Genomic DNA, 19299 nt, shown 5'->3' on the forward strand with positions numbered 1-19299 from the left:
CGTCCCTTTAGAACAGAGATGAGGAGAAATTTCTTTAGCCAGAGGGTGGCAAATCTGTGGAATTCAGTGCCACAGACGGCTGTGGAGGCCAGGTCTTTTGGCATACTTAGAACATAGGTTGACAAGGTCTTGACTGGTAACGGCATCAAAGGTTATAGGGAGAAGGCAGAAGAAGTGGATTGAAAGGTCAGCACAACATGGTGGGTCGAAGTTCCTGTAATGTGCTGTAGTGTTCTATGTTCTAATAGGGTTGAGAGAGATAATAAATCAGCCATGGTGGAATGGCGGAGGAGCCTCAGTGGCCTAATTCTGCTCCCATGTCTCGTGGTCTATGCTTGCATTTTAATAAAACCACCTACATAATGCAACCGATCAGTGATTTTTCCAGTAATTACAGAACAGTTGCTTCTATTTTTTCCAGAACCTTCTGTATCAGGTGTCACGCTTCTTGAATTTGGCTATTTTATGGGTTATTTGTCACCACTGGAGATTTTGCTCATCTCTAGTCTGAGTACAAGACCACCAGGACTTCCTTATCTTGGTTCTCTCAGCTCCTCTTTGTTTGATTTCTGTTCTTGTAATACTTAATAAAACAACAATAAGCAACAAGCTTTATGCCTCGTGCTCGACTTCCGAAGAATTTTTGGAACACAAAGGCAACAATCCTTTGAATCCAGCACCGGTAAGCTCCCTTGGCCACTGAAAGCACGGAGGTGTATGCCCAAGGCAAAACATATTATTCTTTTCTTTTGCCACAGGAGGCTTATTCGGTGATTTCAGCATACCTTATTAAAATACTACAGTATTCTACAATTCACACTATTTGCATTCCGTATCACAGTGGCTGGAAATTATGTTTTAGTTTAATACTTTATAGAAGAGTTGTACTTTTTAAACAAACTCATATATTTCTCACACCCATGGGCAGAAAGCGGTATGGCAGCTAAACTAACAGTTTATCACCTTTCTCATTTTTCATTGGCTAATTATTAGCACATGACCCACATGATGTAATTGTTTTAAATACGTAGCCTGTTAACTACTTTATTTCTGTCTAAGGAATTTCCTCATCTTATCTATAAAAGTGATGGATTTTTCCAGTGGTGCCATCTTATAGCATTCTTTGCCATTCATTAACCTCTTAGCATCGCTTCTTAGCTCTTTAATTTGTTTGTACTCTGAAATAAACGATCGCTAGAGTTGGGACTGTTCGTGACCCCTGACTCCACAAAGAATGCTAAGGATCAAAAAAAACTAACAGAGACCCAACACAGTCATCGCTATCCAGAACACTCGAGCCCCCGTGGCGGTCACCAGTCCCAAAAACACGTCCCCAGTGTAACAGAGACCCAACACAGTCATCGCTATCCAGAACACTCAAGCCCCCGTGGCAGTCACCAGTCCCAGAAAGACCCTCCAGTGTACCCGTGGATACCACGTGTTCCTTCCCCAGTGAGACACAGGCACCAGAACCAATATTAACTCCCCCCACCGGCGCCCAGTCAGTATCCCACGAGTGAGCGCACGGCCTCGCTCTGCGCAGCGCGGCAGCTAGGTTGCTGAAGTGCTTGCACAGAAGGGGGTCGCTTCATTGACCGCAAGGCTGCGGACAGGACGCATTATATCGTGCGCAGGCGAGTACTCACGTGCATAGGGGACGCAGCATCAGGCTGAACACTCTGCAAAATAAATACACAGCACTATCAGTACCAGAGGCTCCCGACGGCCAATAACCCATCACCTTCCTCTCCCGTGTGATGGCCGTTAGGAGGAGGAGCAATTAATTTATTCTATATACAAGACTGCGATATCTAAAACTGGGCGTAAGCAAAAGGACTGGCAGAGATAAAGTACAAGTCGCCTGCGGGCTCCAAAATGCTCCACGGTTATCATCTGTCAGACGTACGGCAGAATTAGAATGAAGCATCGAGGGAGAGTTACAATGAATGGCCCAGTACTCCGAGCGGGACGGAGGATTCGGAAGGGCAGGCGCAGGTTTCCCGAAGCTTGTGCACCACTCCACAACGAGGAAGCAGGCGGGAAGATGCTAGCACGGAGAGAGCAGTGGCTGATTGGCAGGTGGCAAAGAGTGGGAATGAAGGGAGCCTTTTCTGATTGGGTACCGGTGACTAGTGGTGTTCCGCAAGGGTCGGCGTTGGGACCGCTTCTTTTTACGTTTATATCTCAATGATTTGGATGATGAAACCAATGGATTTGTGGCCAAGTTTGCGTGGAGGGGCAGGTAGCGTTGAGGAAGCAAGGAGGCTGATAAAAGGACTTGCAGACTAGGAGCAAGCAATATCTGCAGAGGCTGGAAATCCGAGCAACACACACAAAATGCTGAAGGACCTCAGCAGGCCAGGCGCGTCTGGGAAATCAGTACAGAAACATCGACTGTTTACTCTTTTCCATGCCTGCTGAGCTCCTCCAGCACTGTGCGTTACAGATTAGGAGAGTGGGAAAAGAAGTGGGAAGTGGAATATAGTGTCAGGGAGTGTATAGTTACGCACTTCGTTAGAAGAAATAAAAGCACAGACTATTTTCTATATGGAGAGAAAATCCAAAAGCTCCGAGGTGCAAAGGATTTGGAAGTCCTCGTGGAGGATTCACTAAGGTGAGGAGGGAAAATGCGATGTTAGCATTCACGTCGAGAGGACTAGAATATAAAAGCAAGGGATGTAATGTTGAGGCTTTATAAGGCACTGGTGAGCAGTTTTGGGCCCCTTATCTTAAGAAAGGATGTGCTGACGTTGGAGAGGCTTCAGAGGAGGTTCACGAGAATGATTCTGGGACTGAAAGGGTTACCATACGACATCTAATTAATGGCCTCAGGTCTGAACTAACTGGAATTCAGAAGAGTGAGGGGTGGGGTATCTCATTGAAATCTATCGAATGTTGAAAGGCTACAACAGAGTGGATTTGGAGAGGATGTTTCCTATGGTGGGGGAGTCTAAGACCAGAGGGCACAGCCTCAGAACAGAGGGACGTCTATTTAGAGATGATCTTTAGCCAGAGAGTGGTGTATCTATGGAATTTGTTGCCCAGGCAGCTGTGGGGGCCAAGTCATTGGGTACATTTAAAGCAGATAGATTCTTGAATGGTCAGTGCATGAAGAGGTGTGGGGAGAAGGCAGGAGATTGGGGTTGGGAGGAAAATGGATCAGCCACAATGAAACGGCCCAATTCTGATCCTATATCTTATGGTCTTAATGTGTGCTGTGTGAGACTGTATGCTTGCCCTCTGGCCTTGGAAGAATGATGTTTCATTCAGCTGTATACACGTGTGTGGTTGAGTGACAATCAAACTGGAACTAATTTCTAAACGGGGATTGCCGAGTTATAAAAGGGGGCAGCGCACGTCTTGAGCAGGGGCAAGGAGGGCCGGAATCCGACTCCGGAGTGAATCTCGGGCGCAGACGTTACCTTGAGCAGCGAGTACTGGCAGCTGGCGATGACCAGGCAGAACTGGAACACCCAGATGTCCCGGAAGAAGCCTTCGAGAAGCAGCATGAAGCCCAGGAAAGCGACCAGCGCCGCCAGGCCGACAGCCACCACATTCTCAAAGGCCTGCCGGTTTCTGCGAGGAACACACAGAACGAGGAGAGTGAATGAACACGTCGTGCCAGGGAGTCAGAAACACAAGAGATTCCGCGGATGCTGGAAATTAGGAGTAAAATACAGAAGGTGCTGAAGTAACTGTACCCGACGTTTGGATGGTTTAATCGCCGGGCCGAATCAGAAAGGCCGGGTACAGGCCAAATCGAGGTGGCGGGGACCAGGCCTCGGAGTGTATCGAAGCAACTGAACCCAATCTTTGCACAATTTCGGCACCGGGCCAGATCGAAAAGGTCAGGGTGTTGGGGCCCGAGGCGCGGGATGGGCTGGTTCAGATCTCTTCTCGACTCTGCGTTGAACAAAGGGTCTGTGGACTTCAGTTCACAACACTATTCGCTTGCATTTATAGTTTGCATGATTTAGTTACTTTTCTTTCTGCACATTGGGTGCTTAAATGTCTTTTTTGTTTTTAAAAAATGGGTTGCTTTGAGTTTCTTTGTTTCGTGGCTGCCTGTCTTAAGGTTGTATAATGTATACATACTTCGATAATAAATACACTTTCAACTTTGAACAAAATGCTGGAGGAACTCAGCAGGTCAGTCATTGAAAGTGAGCATGCAGGTACAGCAGGCAGTGAAAAAGGCAAATGGTATGCTGGCATTCATAGCAAGAGGATTCAAGTACAGGAGCAGGGAGGTACTACTGCAGTTGTACAAGGCCTTGGTGAGACCACACCTGGAGTATTGTGTGCAGTTTTGGTCCCCTAATCTGAGAAAAGACATTCTTGCCATAGAGGGAGTACAAAGAAGGTTCACCAGATTGATTCCTGGGATGGCAGGACTTTCATATGATGAAAGACTGGATCGGCTGGGCTTATACTCTCTGGAACTTAGAAGATTGAGGGGGGATCTGATTGAAACGTATAAAATCCTAAAGGGATTGGACAGGCTAGATGCAGGAAGATTGTTCCCGATGTTGGGGATAGTCCAGAATGAGGGGTCACAGTTTGAGGATAAAGGGGAAGCCTTTTAGGGGACCGAGATGAGGAAAAACTTCTTCACACAGAGAGTGGTGAATCTGTGGAATTCTCTGCCACAGGAAACAGTTGAGGCCAGTTCATTGGCTATATTTAAGAGGGAGTTAGATATGGCCCTTGTGGCTAAAGGGATCGGGGGTATGGAGAGAAGGCAGGTACAAGGTTCTGAGTTGGATGATCAGCCATGATCATACTGAATGGTGATGCAGGCTCGAAGGGCCGAATGGCCTACTCCTGCACCTATTTTCTATGTTTCTATCTATGGAGAGAGACAAACTGTCAACTCCATGCCTTGATGAAGGATCTCGGTCTGAAACATCGACTGTTAATTCCTCTCCGTAGTTGCCGCCTGACCTGCTGAGTTCCTCCGGCATATTGTGTGTCTTATGTCCGGGCAGAGGGGCCGGGGGAGGAGAATGGATGAGAAATGATAGAGACGGGGAACAAAGAGGGTTGAAGCATTGGAAAAGCAGCTGGGGAGCTGAAAGTAGACCTGGAATTAAGAAAATAGTTGTGCCAGCCACGTTGATCAAGTTGTGAAACCAAACGGCCTCAGATGTTCTTTCGGGAAGGCAGTCCCCCATTTTCGCTCAGTCTGGCCTAAATGTAGCTCCGACAAAAACGATGGAAAAATGCTGGAAACAGGCCAGGCAGCATCAGTGGACAGCTAATAAGAGTCAGAGATGCACAGCACAGAAAGAGGCCCTTCAGCCCAGATAATCCATACTGACCCATGGTCAGTTGGATAGCAGCAGCCCTGCCCTTCTCGACACGTTTGAGGCAATAACGACCGGCAGCAGACTCCTCGGAGCACTGGACAGGCGCCACCAAAGTTGCCCCTAAAACACCTGCCGGCAGGGCAATCAAATCCGCGTCGGCATCCTCTCCTGGGACAACGTTGCCAACATTGAGGCTGGGGTCACTCTGTGTCGTCGGTACATCGGACTCCTACCACAAGAGCGAGCTCTGTCGGCACGAGGATGTAACCAGGTAGACACAGGAAGCATCTCAAAAATATTCACAACGTTTCCCTGGGAAGGGGGAACATCTTCACCAGCTTCTGGGAATTCCTGGCCTTCGGCCGCTCAAAATCAGGTTTAACATCACCAGCATGTGTCGTGAAATTTACTAACTTTGTGGCAGCAGTGCAATGCATGATAATACAGAAAGCAAAAAAAAAGAGGGGAGTGGAAATAAAATAAATATCTCAATTACAGTAAATATAAAAAAGTGCAAAAACATAAGTAATTGAAAAGCAAAGTGAAGTCGTGTTCATGGGTTCAATGTCCCTTTAGGAATCGTCTGGCAGAGGGGAAGAGGCTTTTTTGAATCGTTGATTGTGTGTCTTCGGGCTTCTGTACCTCCTACCTGATGGTAGCAATGAGAAGAGGGCATGTCCTGGGTGATGGGGGTCCTTAATGATGGACGCAGCCTTTCTCAGGCATTGTCCCTTGATGTCTTCACTGTGTCTGACCCCAGGAATGTGAGATGGAAGCTTCACTCTGTGTCTGACCCTGGGAGTGTGTAATGGGACGGTGTGGAGGGAGCTTCACTCTGTGTCTGACCCCGGGAGTGTGTGATGGGACGGTGTGGAGGGAGTTTCACTCTGTGTCTGACCCCGGGAGTGTGTGATGGGACGGTGTAGAGGGAGCTTCACTCTGTGTCTGACCCCGGGAGTGTGTGATGGGACAGTGTGGAGGGAGCTTCACTCTGTGTCTGACCCCGGGAGTGTGTGACGGGACGGTGTGGAGGGAGCTTCACTCTGTTTCTGACCCCAGGAGTGTGTGATGGGACTGTGTAGAGGGAGCTTCACTCTGTGTCTGACCCTGGGAGTGTGTGATGGGACGGTGTAGAGGGAGCTTCACTCTGTGTCTGACCCCGGGAGTGTGTGACGGGACGGTGTAGAGGGAGCTTCACTCTGTGTCTGACCCCGGGAGTGTGTGATGGGACGGTGTAGAGGGAGCTTCACTCTGTATCTAACCCCGGGAGTGTGTGATGGCACTGTGTAGAGGGAGCTTCACTCTGTGTCTGACCCCGGGAGTGTGTGATGGGACAGCGTGGAGGGAGCTTCACTCTGTATCTAACCCCGGGAGTGTGTGATGGGACTGTGTAGAGGGAGCTTCACTCTGTGTCTGACCCCGGGAGTGTGTGATGGGAGTGTGTGATGGGACGGTGTGGAGGGAGCTTCACTCTGTTTCTGACCCCGGGAGTGTGTGATGGGACTGTGTAGAGGGAGCTTCACTCTGTGCCTGACCCTGGGAGTGTGTGATGGGACGGTGTAGAGGGAGCTTCACTCTGTGTCTGACCCCGGAAGTGTGTGATGGGACAGTGTGGAGGGAGCTTCACTCTGTATCTAACCCCGGGAGTGTGTGATGGGACTGTGTAGAGGGAGCTTCACTCTGTGTCTGACCCCAGGAGTGTGTGATGGGACAGTGTGGAGGGAGCTTCACTCTGTGTCTGACCCCAGGAGTGTGTGATGGGACAGTGTGGAGGGAGCTTCACTTTGTGTCTGACCCCAGGAGTGCGTGATGGGTAGAGGGAGCTTCACGCTGTGTCCGACCCAGAGAGTGATCATAAACCTAATTCTGATTCTGCGAGGCACGGCAGTGGAGGTGGTGGGGGGAACGTTGCGGGGTGTTACTGGGACCCAACCCATCTAACCTGTCCAGCAAGGCCAGCAAAGCCAATCGATCGTAGCGAATCCGCGTCCACTTCCAGGGCAGCAGCCAGAACTTGTAATACTGCTTGTTCCTGGTCTTTTCCTCGATCATCAGCGTGTTCTCCTGGGACTCGTGCAGCGATTCCTGGTCCAGAAAATCTAACTGGGAACGTTAAAAAGAGAAGCAACCGTTATTTGATTGGTGTCTTGATTTGCCATTAGGCTTCTGAACGGACAGTGAACCAAACCAGGAACGCGAGTCGCTCAGCAGGTATACCTGCTTATTAAATGTCTACTCAGCCGATCATGTGGCAGCAACTCAGTGCATAAAAGCATGCAGTCACGGTCAGGGGGTTCAGTTGTTGTTCAGACCAAACATCAGAATATGGATCTAAGTGACTTTGACTGTAGAATGATTGTTGGTGCCAGACGGGGTGGTTTGAGTATCTCAGAAACTGCTGTTACCCTTGGAATTTTTTTTTTTTTTTGAATGCACAATAATCTCAAGAGTTTACTGAGAATTGTAATAAAAACACCCCAGGAGTGGCAGTTCAGTGGGCGAAAACGCCTTGTTAATGAGACGGGTCAGAGGAGAATGGCCAGATTGATTCAAACTGACAGGAAGGCGGCAGTAACTCAATTGACCACGTGTTACAATAGTGGTGTGCAGAAGACCATCTCAGAATGCACAACACGCCAAACCTTGAAGTGGCTGGGCTGCAGCACCAACATACACTCAGTGGCCACTTTATTATGTACCTCCATTAATAGAGTGGTGTCTGAGTGCATCTTTCTTACTGTAATTTATAGCATTTTTTACATCTTCTTCTCCCGTTTTTTACGGGAGGAGAAGATAGCGGCGCGCCGCGTGTGCGCAACTCTCCGGTGAAAAATGATATTGTATCTGTTAAATCGGGGCCGTGGACAATTCTGATTTGATGGAGAATGGACATGAAAGCACAGAGGAACATCTGGAGAAATTTCTGAAACGCCCGTTCGCTGCTGTCGCTACTGTGTGGTCGGGAATCTTTCGGAGGGTAGGCCTCAAAATCCCCGGCCTTGCCTGCTTTCGGCGACCGAGAAGGAGGTCGAATCGTTCGGATAGAGATGGTGCTCCGTACTCGGTGTCGGAGAGCTGATCAGAGCTCGAAGTTTTCAGATGACTCAGAGTCAGATTGTGGTCGGCATGGCAGGGAGAGTTTTTCCTCCTTCTCCTGTCTGCGTGAGATGTGGGACATTTGAGAAACTTTGAACTTTACTGTGCTCACGGACTTCTTCATCAAGTTATGGTATTGTTACACTGTTGTAACTATATGTTATAATTATGTGGGTGTGTTAGATTTTTCAGTCTTGGTCTGTCCTGTGTTTTGTAATATCACACCGGAGGAAATAATGTATTATTTCTTAATGCATGCATTACTAAATGACAATAAAAGAGAACTGTGTGTCTTCATAATCATATTGTGCTGTACCAGTGCTGCAAATCAACGTATTTCACGACAGTCGTCAGTGATGTCAAACCTGAGTCGGACTTTGCCCTCAGCTGTCTGAGAACACACAGAAAGAGCGATCTGGCAAATCACCTTGAACTGTTCTCGCTTTAACTGGGGGTTAAAGGCACAGGGAAGGAAAGGGGTTGAGAGGGATAATAAATCAACCATTACCAAATAGTGGAGAAGACGCGATGGGTCGAGTGGCCCGTTATTGCTTCTGTGGTCTTATACAAACACGCGGGGTGTCCTGGGTGCAATGGTTTTTTCAACATCCGAAAGACATGGGTCAGTGGGACAGCTGGCCACCGTGAAATGCTCCCAGTCTGTGGGTGAGAGGCAGAATGTGGGGGGAGTTGACAGGAATATCGAAAAAGTAAAATGGGAATGATCTAGGATCCGTGTAAACGGGCTGAAGGGCCCGTTTGCCTGTTGCGTCTTTCTATCATCGGCCCCTGACGCAAGTCACATTACATGCCATATGGGGGGAGTACAACGGGAAGGGCAGGGGCCTGTCCCACGTCACTATCTACACGGTGTGCCCAACGTCACGGTGTACGCAGGACGGAACGAAGGAAAAGATAGAGATGAGCTTTATTTGTGACATGAACATCGAGATGCATCGTTCACATCAACGACCTACACAGGCCAAGGATGTGCTGGGGGCAGCCCACAAGTGTCGCCATGTTTCGTGCCAACGTAACATGCCAACTCTAACTCATCTTTGGAATGAGCTTCCAGAGGAAACGCACACGGTCACGGGGAGACTGCACAGACAGCAGGGGGAACTGAACTCTAGCCTTCTGATCACCGGCGCTAGGATCTACAAGGGCTGGGAGAAGTACACCAGTTCACCTGTCGGAGAGTAACTTGCACACATCGGCGCTCACCTTCCGCCCCGGGACTCGATCCAACTCGCCGGGCTGGTGTCAGAGAGGCGGACGGGTGCCAGTGGAGGGGAGGGTGCCAGGGCTGAGGCATAGTGTGGCAACCTCGGAGAGCCAGAACTATTGGAGAGGACAGCATGGTACTTGTGGTGTTGTTCAGTCGTTGAGTCCGACTCTTTGTGACCTCAGGGTCCATAGGGTTTCCATGGCAAGATACGGAAGTAGATTGCCAGGCCTTTCTTCCGCACAGATACTGCCGCTGCCCAGGTTGGGACCCGGCTGGGTTTGAACTCAGAACCTTCTGCCCTGAAGTCCAGTGTTGATGCACTATACCACCAGCCGGCCCCATGGTACTTACACCCTGGGTATTAATAACCTCAATCTGCCCTCTTGGAGGTGCCAATTCTCCCGTCGCCGACAATCATCCTCAACCATCACTCGCACGCTGTCCATCTGCTCAACCCTACAACCATCAGGCTCCTCGGCGAGCGTGGACAGCTTCGATCAGTGCTGCGAACTCATCCTACGACCTGAACTCTCACTTTTAAGCACGCTTTACGATCGGCATTATCATTTTGTGCTGTGTTGTATGACGTGGGCAATCGCTGTCTTATCCATGACCATAACCGATCTTGGCATGTGATTCTACAGAAGTGGTCTATCATTGCCTTCCTCTGGGCAGTGTAGACGGGTGACCCCCAGACATTATCAATACTCCTTCTGGGCCTGGCATCAGTGGTCGCATAACCAGGACTTGTGATCCGCACCGGCTGCTCATACAACCGTCCATCACCTGCTCCCACGGCTTCACGTGACCCTGATCGGGGGGCTAAGCAGGTGCTACGCCTTGCGCAAGGGTGAACTGCAGGCTAGCAGATGGAAGGAGCGCCTCTCACCTCCTTTTGGTAGAGACGTATCTCCACCCCGCCACTCATTATTCTTAATGCTTATGTTTATTTGCATGGTTTTTCTTCCTTTGCCATTGGTGTTTGTCAGTTTGCCTGTACGGTCCTTTGTAAAATTCTATTCTAATACACCCAAAAAAAGCATCATACTGGAGAAACTCAACAGGTCAGGCAAAATCATGATGATGGGCCTCGGCCTGAAACGTCAACTGCTTATTCCTCTCCACAGATGGTGTCTGACCTGCTGAGATCCTCCAGCTTTTGGTGTTGTATGTGTAGAATCTCTTGGTTTAGCACAAAGCAGGGGTCCCCAACCTTTTTTTTAATGCCATGGACCAATATCTTTAAGCAAGGTGTCACAGGTTGGGAACCCCTGGCGTAAAAGTGCGGCTGATAGTCAGCGCTGATTTAATAGGCCAAGGGGCCTGCTTTGGTGCCCTCTCTCATAGACTACACATTTCCACAAAAGAGAAGCCCCACGTTTCAAGCATCTCCTGTTTAAAAGGTCTATTGTATTCGTATTTCCATAACACCATAAGATATAGGAGCAGAATTAGGCCATTTGGCCCATCGAGTCTGATCATGGCTGATCCATTTTCCCTCTCAGCCCCAAACTCCTGCCATCTCCCAGTATCCCTTCATGCTCTGACTAATCAAGAATCTGTCAACCTCTGCCTTAAATATACATAAAGACTGGGCTTGTATACACTGGAATTCAGAACGATGAGAGGGGATCTGATTGAAACATATAAGATTATTAAGGGATTGGACACGCCAGAGGCAGGAAACATGTTCCCGATGTTGGGGGAGTCCAGAACCAGAGGCCACAGTTTGAGAATAAGGGGTAGACAATTTAGAACGGAGTTGAGGAAAAACTTTTTCACACAGAGGGTTGTGGTTCTGTGGAATGCTCTGCCGCAGAAGGCAGTGGAGGCCAATTCTCTGGATGCTTTCAAGAAAGAGTTAGATAGAGCTCTTCAAGATAGCGGAGTGAAGGGATACGGGGAGAAGGCAGGAAAAGGGTACTGATTGTGGATGATCAGCCATGATCACAGTGAATGGTGGTGCTGGCTCGAAGGGCTGAATGGCCTACTCCTGCACCTATTGTCTATTGACTTGGCCTCCACAGCTACCCATGGAACGAATTCCACAGACTCACCACTCTTTGGCTAAAGAAATTTCTCCTAATCTCTGTTCAAAAAGGATACCCCTCTTTTCTGAGGCGGTGTCCTCTGGTCCCACCAAAGGAAACATCCTCTCCATAGTCACTCTATCAAGGCCTTACAACATTCGATAGGTTTCAATGAGCTCCCCCTTCATTCTTCTTAATTCCAGTGAGTACAGGCCTGGAGCCATCAAAGGCTCCTCATACGGGTTGCGGAGCCCTTGAAAGTGAGCTTTGAAGGTTGCGCAATCTGTTCGAAGTTGAGGTGAGTGAAGCATCGTGCTCGGCTGCCAACGACGGTGGACTCTTCCACAAGGTCAAGGGACCCAGGGACCTGAGCAAGTGAAGGGTGGGGAGGGAGAAGGGGGGCGAAAGGAAACACGGCGTGGCGCTGTTACCTCAGGAATTTCCATCGGGACCCTGCGGACCTGCATTCCCTGCAGCACGACCGGCCGGGGCTGCAGGAGGGGCAGTGCTGGCATCCCTTCTGGCGCGTCGGCCGAGGTGAAGCTGGAAGAGTGCGAGTGGTGATCCCTAGATTTCCAACAAAAGGAAGAAAGAGTACAGTCAACACAACTGAAATTGGTCAAAGTGTCAGAAGCGCCCTGGGCCCTACCCCAAAGCCCAGCCAATGCGCTGTGTGTAACACGGCGGGAGTACTGGACCATCAGAGGCGCTGTCTTTAGGACGTAGAACATCACAGCACAGTACAGGTCACAATGCTGTGCCTGCCCCAAGATCAGTCTAACCTTTCCCTCCTACGTAACCCTCCATTTTCATATCAATAGATCACCTGCTTCGGGACACGTTTCAAAATCCCCATGGTTGTTCGAAGGTGGGCAATGGGACTCCCCAAGGTTCCTGAGCCAACCGATCGTCCCCAGATACGTGGATCTTGCTGTGTAACTGCCGCACCCAACCTAGAACGCAACACCGTGCTGGCAAACCTTTGGGAACGCCCAAGAATCAATCGTGCGCTGGCCCGAACAGGGACGTGCAGCGCGCAAGCACTGCAGGGGAGCGGTTCCCGAACTGTGTGACACCTCTGGAGGGTGCACTGGAGAAACCGCTCAAACAGCAGACTGTAAAGCGTGACGGACTGGCGTGGAGGAAGGGCAAGGGGACAAAGAAATGGCAGACGAACTGAGTAAGTACTTTGCATCAGTCTTCACTCTCAACATTAGCAGAATGACAGAAAAAAAGAGAATGTCGGGGGCAGAAGTGACTGTGGTTGATTAGTAAGGAGATGGTGCTTTGGAAGATGAAAGGTCTGAAGATAGATAAGTCACTTGGACTAGATGGACTGAAGGAGATCCTGGACATTAGCAATGATCTTTCAAGAATCACCAGATTCTGGAATAGTTCCTGAGGACTGGAAAATCGCAAGTGTTACCCCACTCTTTAAGAAGGGAGAGAGACAGAAGAAAGAAAATTATAGGATAGTTAGCCTGACTTCAGTGGTTGGAAAGCTGTTGGAGTCTATTATCAGGGGTGAGGATTTGAGGTACTTGGAGGCCAAGGACAAAACAGGCCAAAGACAGCATGGTTTTCTAAAGGGGAAATCTTGCCTGACAAACTGCTGGAATTCTTTGAGGAAATAATAGGCAGGATAGACAAAGGAGAGTCAGTGGATGTTGTTTATTTGGATTTTCAGAAGGCCTTTGACAAGGTGCTACATATGAGCTGCCTAACAAACTGAGAGCACATGGTATTATGGGAAAGATACCAGCATGGATAAAGCAGAGGCTGATTGGCAGGAGGCAAAGAGTGAGAATAAGGGAGCCTTTTCTGGTTGGCTTCCAATGAGTAGTGGTGTTCTGCAGGGGTCAGTATTGTAACCATTTCTTTTCACGTTGTATGTCAATGATTTGGTTGAAGGAAGTGACTGTTTAGTGCCCAGGTTTGTGGCCCATACGAAGATATGTGGAAGGCAGGTAGCAGAAACATAAAGAAACTACAGCACAATACAGGCCCTTCGGCCCACAATGCTGTGCCGAACATGTACTTACTTTAGAAATTACCTAGGGTTACCCATAGCCCTCTATTTTTCTGAGCTCCATGTAGCTATCCAGGAGTCTCTTAAAAGACCCTATCGTATCCACCTCCACCACCGTTGCCGGCAGCCCATTCCACACACTCACCACTCTCTGCGTAAAAAACTTACCCCTGACATCTCCTCTGTACCTGCTTCCAAGCACCTTAAAACTGTGCCCTCTCGTGCTAGCCATTTCAGCCCTGGGGAAAAGCCTCTGGCTATCCACACGATCAATGCCTCTCATCATCTTACACACCTCTATCAGGTCACCCCTCATCCTCCGTCACTCCAAGGAGAAGTACTGAGGAAGCAGGGTGACTGCAGAAGGACTTAGATTGGGGGAATGGGCAAAAAAGTGGCAGATGGAATATAATGTAGGGACTTGCATGGTCATACACTTCGATAGAAGGAATAAAGGCATGGACTACTTTCTAAATGGGGAGAAAATTCAAAACTCAAAAGGTACTGAGGGACTTGGGAGTTTTTGTGCGCGTTCCCTAAAGATTAACTTGCGGTTAAAGTCAGTGGTAAGGAAGGCAAACGCAATGATAGTATTCATCTCAAGAGGACTAGAAAACAAAAACAACAATTATTGCTAAGGTGTTATAAGGCACTGGTCTGGCCGCACTTGGAGCATTGTGAGCAGCTTCGGCCCCTTATCCAAGAAGAAGGGATACGTTGGCATTGGAGAGTTCAGAGGAGAGTCACGTGACTGATCCCAAAAATAAAAGGGTTAACATTCCAGGACACTTGACGGCTCTGGATCTGTGCTCACTGGAGTTTAGGAAAATGGGGGGTTGAATTAATCTAATTGAAACACTCGAACATTGAAAGGTCTGGATAGAGTGGATATGGAGAAGATGTTTCCTCTAATGGGGGAGTCCAGGCCCAGAGGCAAAGCCTCAGAATTGAAGGACATCCATTTGGAAGAGAGAGGAGAAAAATGACTGTGTAGGCAGAGACGAGATTCTGTGGAATTCTTTGCTGTGCCACGCAAGTCATTGGGTACTTTTAAGGTGGGGATTCATAGGTTCTTGATTAATCAGGGCATCAAAGGTTACGGGCAGAAATCAGGAGAATGGAGTTGAGAGGGAAATGGATCAGCCATGATGAAATGGGCTGAATGGCCTAATTCTGTTCCCGGGTCTTAAGACCATAAGACACGGGAGAAGATTTAGGCCATTCAGCCCATCGAGTATGCTCTGCCATCTCATCATAGCTGATCCTGGATCCCACTCAACCCTGCCTTCTCTCCATATCCTTTGATGCCCCAACCAATCAGGAAATGATCAACTTCCGCCTTAAATATACGCACGGACTTGGCCTCCGCCGCAGTCTGTGGCAGAGCGCTCCACAGATCCACTACTCTCTGGCTAAAAATCCTCCTCCTTAGCCTTGTTCTGAAAGGTCGCCCCTCAATTTTGAGGCTGTGCCCTCTAGTTCTGGATACTCCCACCATAGGAAACATCCTCCCAACATCCACCCTATCTAGTCCTTTCAACATTCGGTAGGTTTCAATTAGATCAATCGTATTCTTCTAAATTCCTGCGAGTACAGGCCCAAAGCTGCCAAACACTCCTCACATATTAACCCCTTCATTCCTGGAATCATCCTTGTGAACCTCCTTTGGACTCTCTCCAATGACAACACATCCTTTCTAAGATATGGGGCCCAAAACTGTTGGCAATACTCCCAAGTGCAGTCTGACGAGTGTCTTATAAAGCCTCAGCATTATCTTCTTGCTTTTATATTCTATTCCCCTTGAAATAAATGCCAATATTGCATTTCTTTACCACAGACTCAACCTGAAAATTAACCTTCTGGGACTCTTGCACGAGGACCCCCAAGTCCCTCTGCACCTTTGATGTTTGAACTTTCACCCTATTTAGATAATAGTCCGCACTATTGTCTCTTTTACCAAAATGCATCATCGTACATTTCCCAACACTGTATTCCATCTACCACGTTTTTGCCCATTCTTCCAGTTTGTCCAAGTCCAGCTGCAATCACATTGCTTTCTCAGCACTGTCATCCCCTCCACCTATCCGCAAACTTGGCCATAAAGCCATCAATTCCATTATTTAAATCATTGACAAATAATGTGAAAAGCAGCGGTCCCAATACTGACCCTTGAGGAACACCGCTAGTCACTGGCAGCCAACCAGAAAAGCCCCCTTTATTCCCACTCGCTGCCTCCTGCCTGTCAGCCATTCCTCTATCCACGCCAGAATCTTTCCTGTAACACCACAGAATTTTATCGTGTTAAGCAGCCTCATGTGCGGCCGCCTTCTGAAAATCCAAGTCAATGAAATCCACTGCCCCTCCTTTGTCCATCCTGCTTGTTACTTCCTCGAAGAATTCTAACAGATTTGTCAGGCAAGATTTCCCTTGACAGAAACCATGCTGACTTTGACTTATTTTATCATTAGTCTCCAAGTACCTCAAAACCTCATTCTTAGTAATAGACTCCAACACTTTCCCAACCACTGAGGTTAGGCTAACCGGCCTATAATTTTCTTTTCTCCCTTCTTAAAGAGTGGAGTGACATTTGCAATCTTCCATTCCTCTGAGGCCATGCTAGAATCAGGTGATTCTTGAAAGATCATGATCAATTCATCCATTATCTCTTCAGCAACCTCTCTCAGGACTCTGGGATATAGTCCATCTGGTCCAGATGACTTACCACCTTACAACATTTGAGTTTGCCTGGCACTTTTTCCCTTTGTAATAGCAATGGAACTCACTCCTGCTCCCTGACACTCACAGACCTCCGGCAAACTCCTAGTGTCTTCCATTGAAGCGAAGATGCGAAGTACCCATTAAGCTCATCTGCCATTTCTTTGACCCTATTACTACCTCAGCAGCATCACTTTCCAGTGGTCCAATATCAATTCTCACCCTTCTTCTACTTTTAATATAACTGAAAAAACTTTTAGTATCCCGCTTCATATTATTGGCTAGTCGGCCCTCATATTTCATCTTTTCCCTTTTTATAGCTTTTTTAGTTGCCTTTTGTTGGATCTTAAAAGCTTCCCAATCATCCAACAATACAGTAAGTGTATCTGGTAAATAAATTCGGCTCTTGTCGTCTGTAGCAGAAGAAACAGCACCAGATTGTTTCCACAGGTGTGAAGAGGCGGGCTCGTTTGAAAATTGATTTAACGAGGATTTAACGTGAAATGGGACACCCCTTTCTCCCTTGGGGGGGAGAGAGAGAGAGAGAGAGAGCCCATGGTATGTCGAATACCGGGTGAACGAGTAGTCTTTGGGTACTGCAAGTCTGAGTCTTCACTGATGCTTTGCTGCATGCTTGAGTGCTTGGTGGAGGGTGCTGATGCTTTTTTGCTGGTGGGGGTGGGGGTGGGGGTGGGGAGTCGTTTCTTTGCTGCTGCTTCTGGGTTTTAATGTTTTAACTGTCATTCGTTCTTTGGGGCACTCCTGTTTTTGTGGATGTTTGTGAAGAAACGGAATGTCAGGATGTATATTGTATACATTTCTCTTACATGAAATGAACCTATTGAACACCGTCAAGTGAAAATTGTAATGAATCAGCACTGGAACATTTTAAACTGATGAGGTGGGGGGGGCGCATACACAGGGGGCAGGTAAACCTGGTGGGGCCACCAAGTGGGGGAAGGACAGGAGTGCCTGGGTTAACTTGCCATGCATTGTTATTGACGTGCTCCAGGCTCACTTGCTGCCCCACTGGATTCTCGTAGCCTCCTCCTGTCGGGCCAAACGTGTAGGACCTGCGGACACCTGTTTGGGGGGTGGGGGGGAGAGAGGGAAAAAAAAGAAGTTAGGTACGAGGTCGGCAGCCGGGCCAAAAAAAACCTTGCCGGGTGGGTGAGTACAAAGGATCAAAAAAAAACTGCAGTAAGTTCTTATTTATTTTAATTTATTTAGATACAGAATGGTAACAGATCTTTCTGGTCCAGTGAGCCCGTGCTGCCCAAATACACCTGTGCCACCAATTAACCTAATAACCAATACGCCTTGGAATGTGGGAGGAAACCAGAGCTCCCGGAGGAAACCCATGCGGTTACAGGGAGTGACAGGAACCGAACCTGGGTTGCAGGTGCTGTCGAGCACAACGCTACTGTGCCACTGGTAAAATTAAAGCAAGTGGCATGCATTTCCTATGGTACAGGAAGGGGAGGTGGCTCCTCCACTTAGATCACGTTTCCTCCCCATTCTGACACACAACAGGAGGCACCAAATAGAATGGCCGCTGAGCGGTAGATGCTGAGACGTTTTCATCGGAGGGAAAATGCTGAAAGCCCAGTCGTGGTTTCAGGGTAAAGGCAACTTAGAAGTTCCTTCTCATGTAAGGTGTTGATTCTGTGGAGTTTTCCCAGCTTCAGGGATTGCGCAGACTGGAGTTTTAAAAATATTTAAAATGGAGGTAGGTAATCCACAAACTTGAGGGCTCAGGAGCCTGGCTAAATTTGGGCAGGGGGCCGACTCCTGCTCCTGCTCCCTTGCATTCTTCTATCAGACAGTCCCCCCTATTTAGGGACTCCATTGCAAAAACTGGATTGCATTGCCTCCAAGAGAATTAAATCTTTCCCCACAGGAAGACGACCAAAATTGCACGGAGTATTCCCAGAGGTCTTGCCAAAGTAGTGCACATTTAGACTAGTTTGTCACACAGACAGAGAAATGCATCGTTTATGTCAGCAACTGACACAGCGCGAGGATGTGCTGGGGGCAGCCCGCAAGTGGTGCAGGCTTTCGGCGCCAATGGAGTACGTCAGCAACTCACTAACCCTAACCTGCACGCCCTTTGGACTGTGGGAGGAAACCAGAGCACCCGGAGGAAACCCACGCGGTCAAGGAGAACGTACAAACTCCTTACAGACAGCAGCAGGAATTGAACCCCAACCACCGATCACTAGCGCTGTAAGAGCCTGGTAAGAGCCAATTTCCCCCGGGATCAATAAAGTATGACTATAACTATGACTATTAGGCTCATGCAAATGGTGGGAGAGTCTAAGACCAGAGGACACAGCCTCAGAACAGAGGGGCGCCCTTTTAGAACGGAGATCAGGAGCAATTTCTTTAGCCAGAGGGTGGTGAATCTGAGGAATCCATTGTCACAGTCAGGGCATGAAGCGATACGGGGAGAGGCAGGAAACTGGGGCAGAGAGGAAAATGGATCAGCCATGATGAAATGGCGGAGGAGATTCAATTCTGCTCCTATATCTCACAGTTTTAAGGTATTAGATTAATGAGCTCGGCACAACATTGTGGGCTGAAGGGCCTGTTGCTGTGCTGTGATGTCCTAAGTTCAAAGTTCAACATTCAACAAGTTCACTAACAGAGGAACCAAAAGTGGAGAGAGAGCAATTTTGAGATCCTGGATGTCAACATCCCCTGGGAAATAACCTGGACCCAACATATCGATACAGCTACAAAGATGGCAAAACAACGGCTATATTTCATTAGGTGTTTGAGGAGACCTGGCATGTCACCAGAGATAGTCGCAAGTTTCTCCAGATGTACCGTGGAGAGCATTCTAACTGGCTGCAACACCATCTGGTATGGGGGGTGGGGGGGGTGGGCTAC

The 19299-nt window shown here is 48.4% G+C and overlaps 1 protein-coding gene across 2 annotated transcripts in view; it reads right to left on the reverse strand.

Moving 5' to 3' along the window:
- LOC140189267 (pecanex-like protein 3) overlaps window positions 1–19299 on the reverse strand; it is a 122196-nt gene that overhangs the window by 66150 nt on the left and 36747 nt on the right. For both annotated transcript variants that reach the window (XM_072245962.1, XM_072245961.1), the window contains exons 9-13: window positions 17394–17490; window positions 12095–12230; window positions 7252–7412; window positions 3423–3576; window positions 1647–1679 (exon numbers count right to left, since the gene is read on the reverse strand). In XM_072245962.1, coding sequence (XP_072102063.1) covers window positions 1647–1679; window positions 3423–3576; window positions 7252–7412; window positions 12095–12230; window positions 17394–17490 — 581 coding nt within the window. The remainder of the gene's footprint in view (window positions 1–1646; window positions 1680–3422; window positions 3577–7251; window positions 7413–12094; window positions 12231–17393; window positions 17491–19299) is intronic.

The sequence above is a fragment of the Mobula birostris genome, chromosome 28, assembly GCF_030028105.1.
Source record: "Mobula birostris isolate sMobBir1 chromosome 28, sMobBir1.hap1, whole genome shotgun sequence".
Classification (NCBI taxonomy): domain Eukaryota; kingdom Metazoa; phylum Chordata; class Chondrichthyes; order Myliobatiformes; family Myliobatidae; genus Mobula; species Mobula birostris.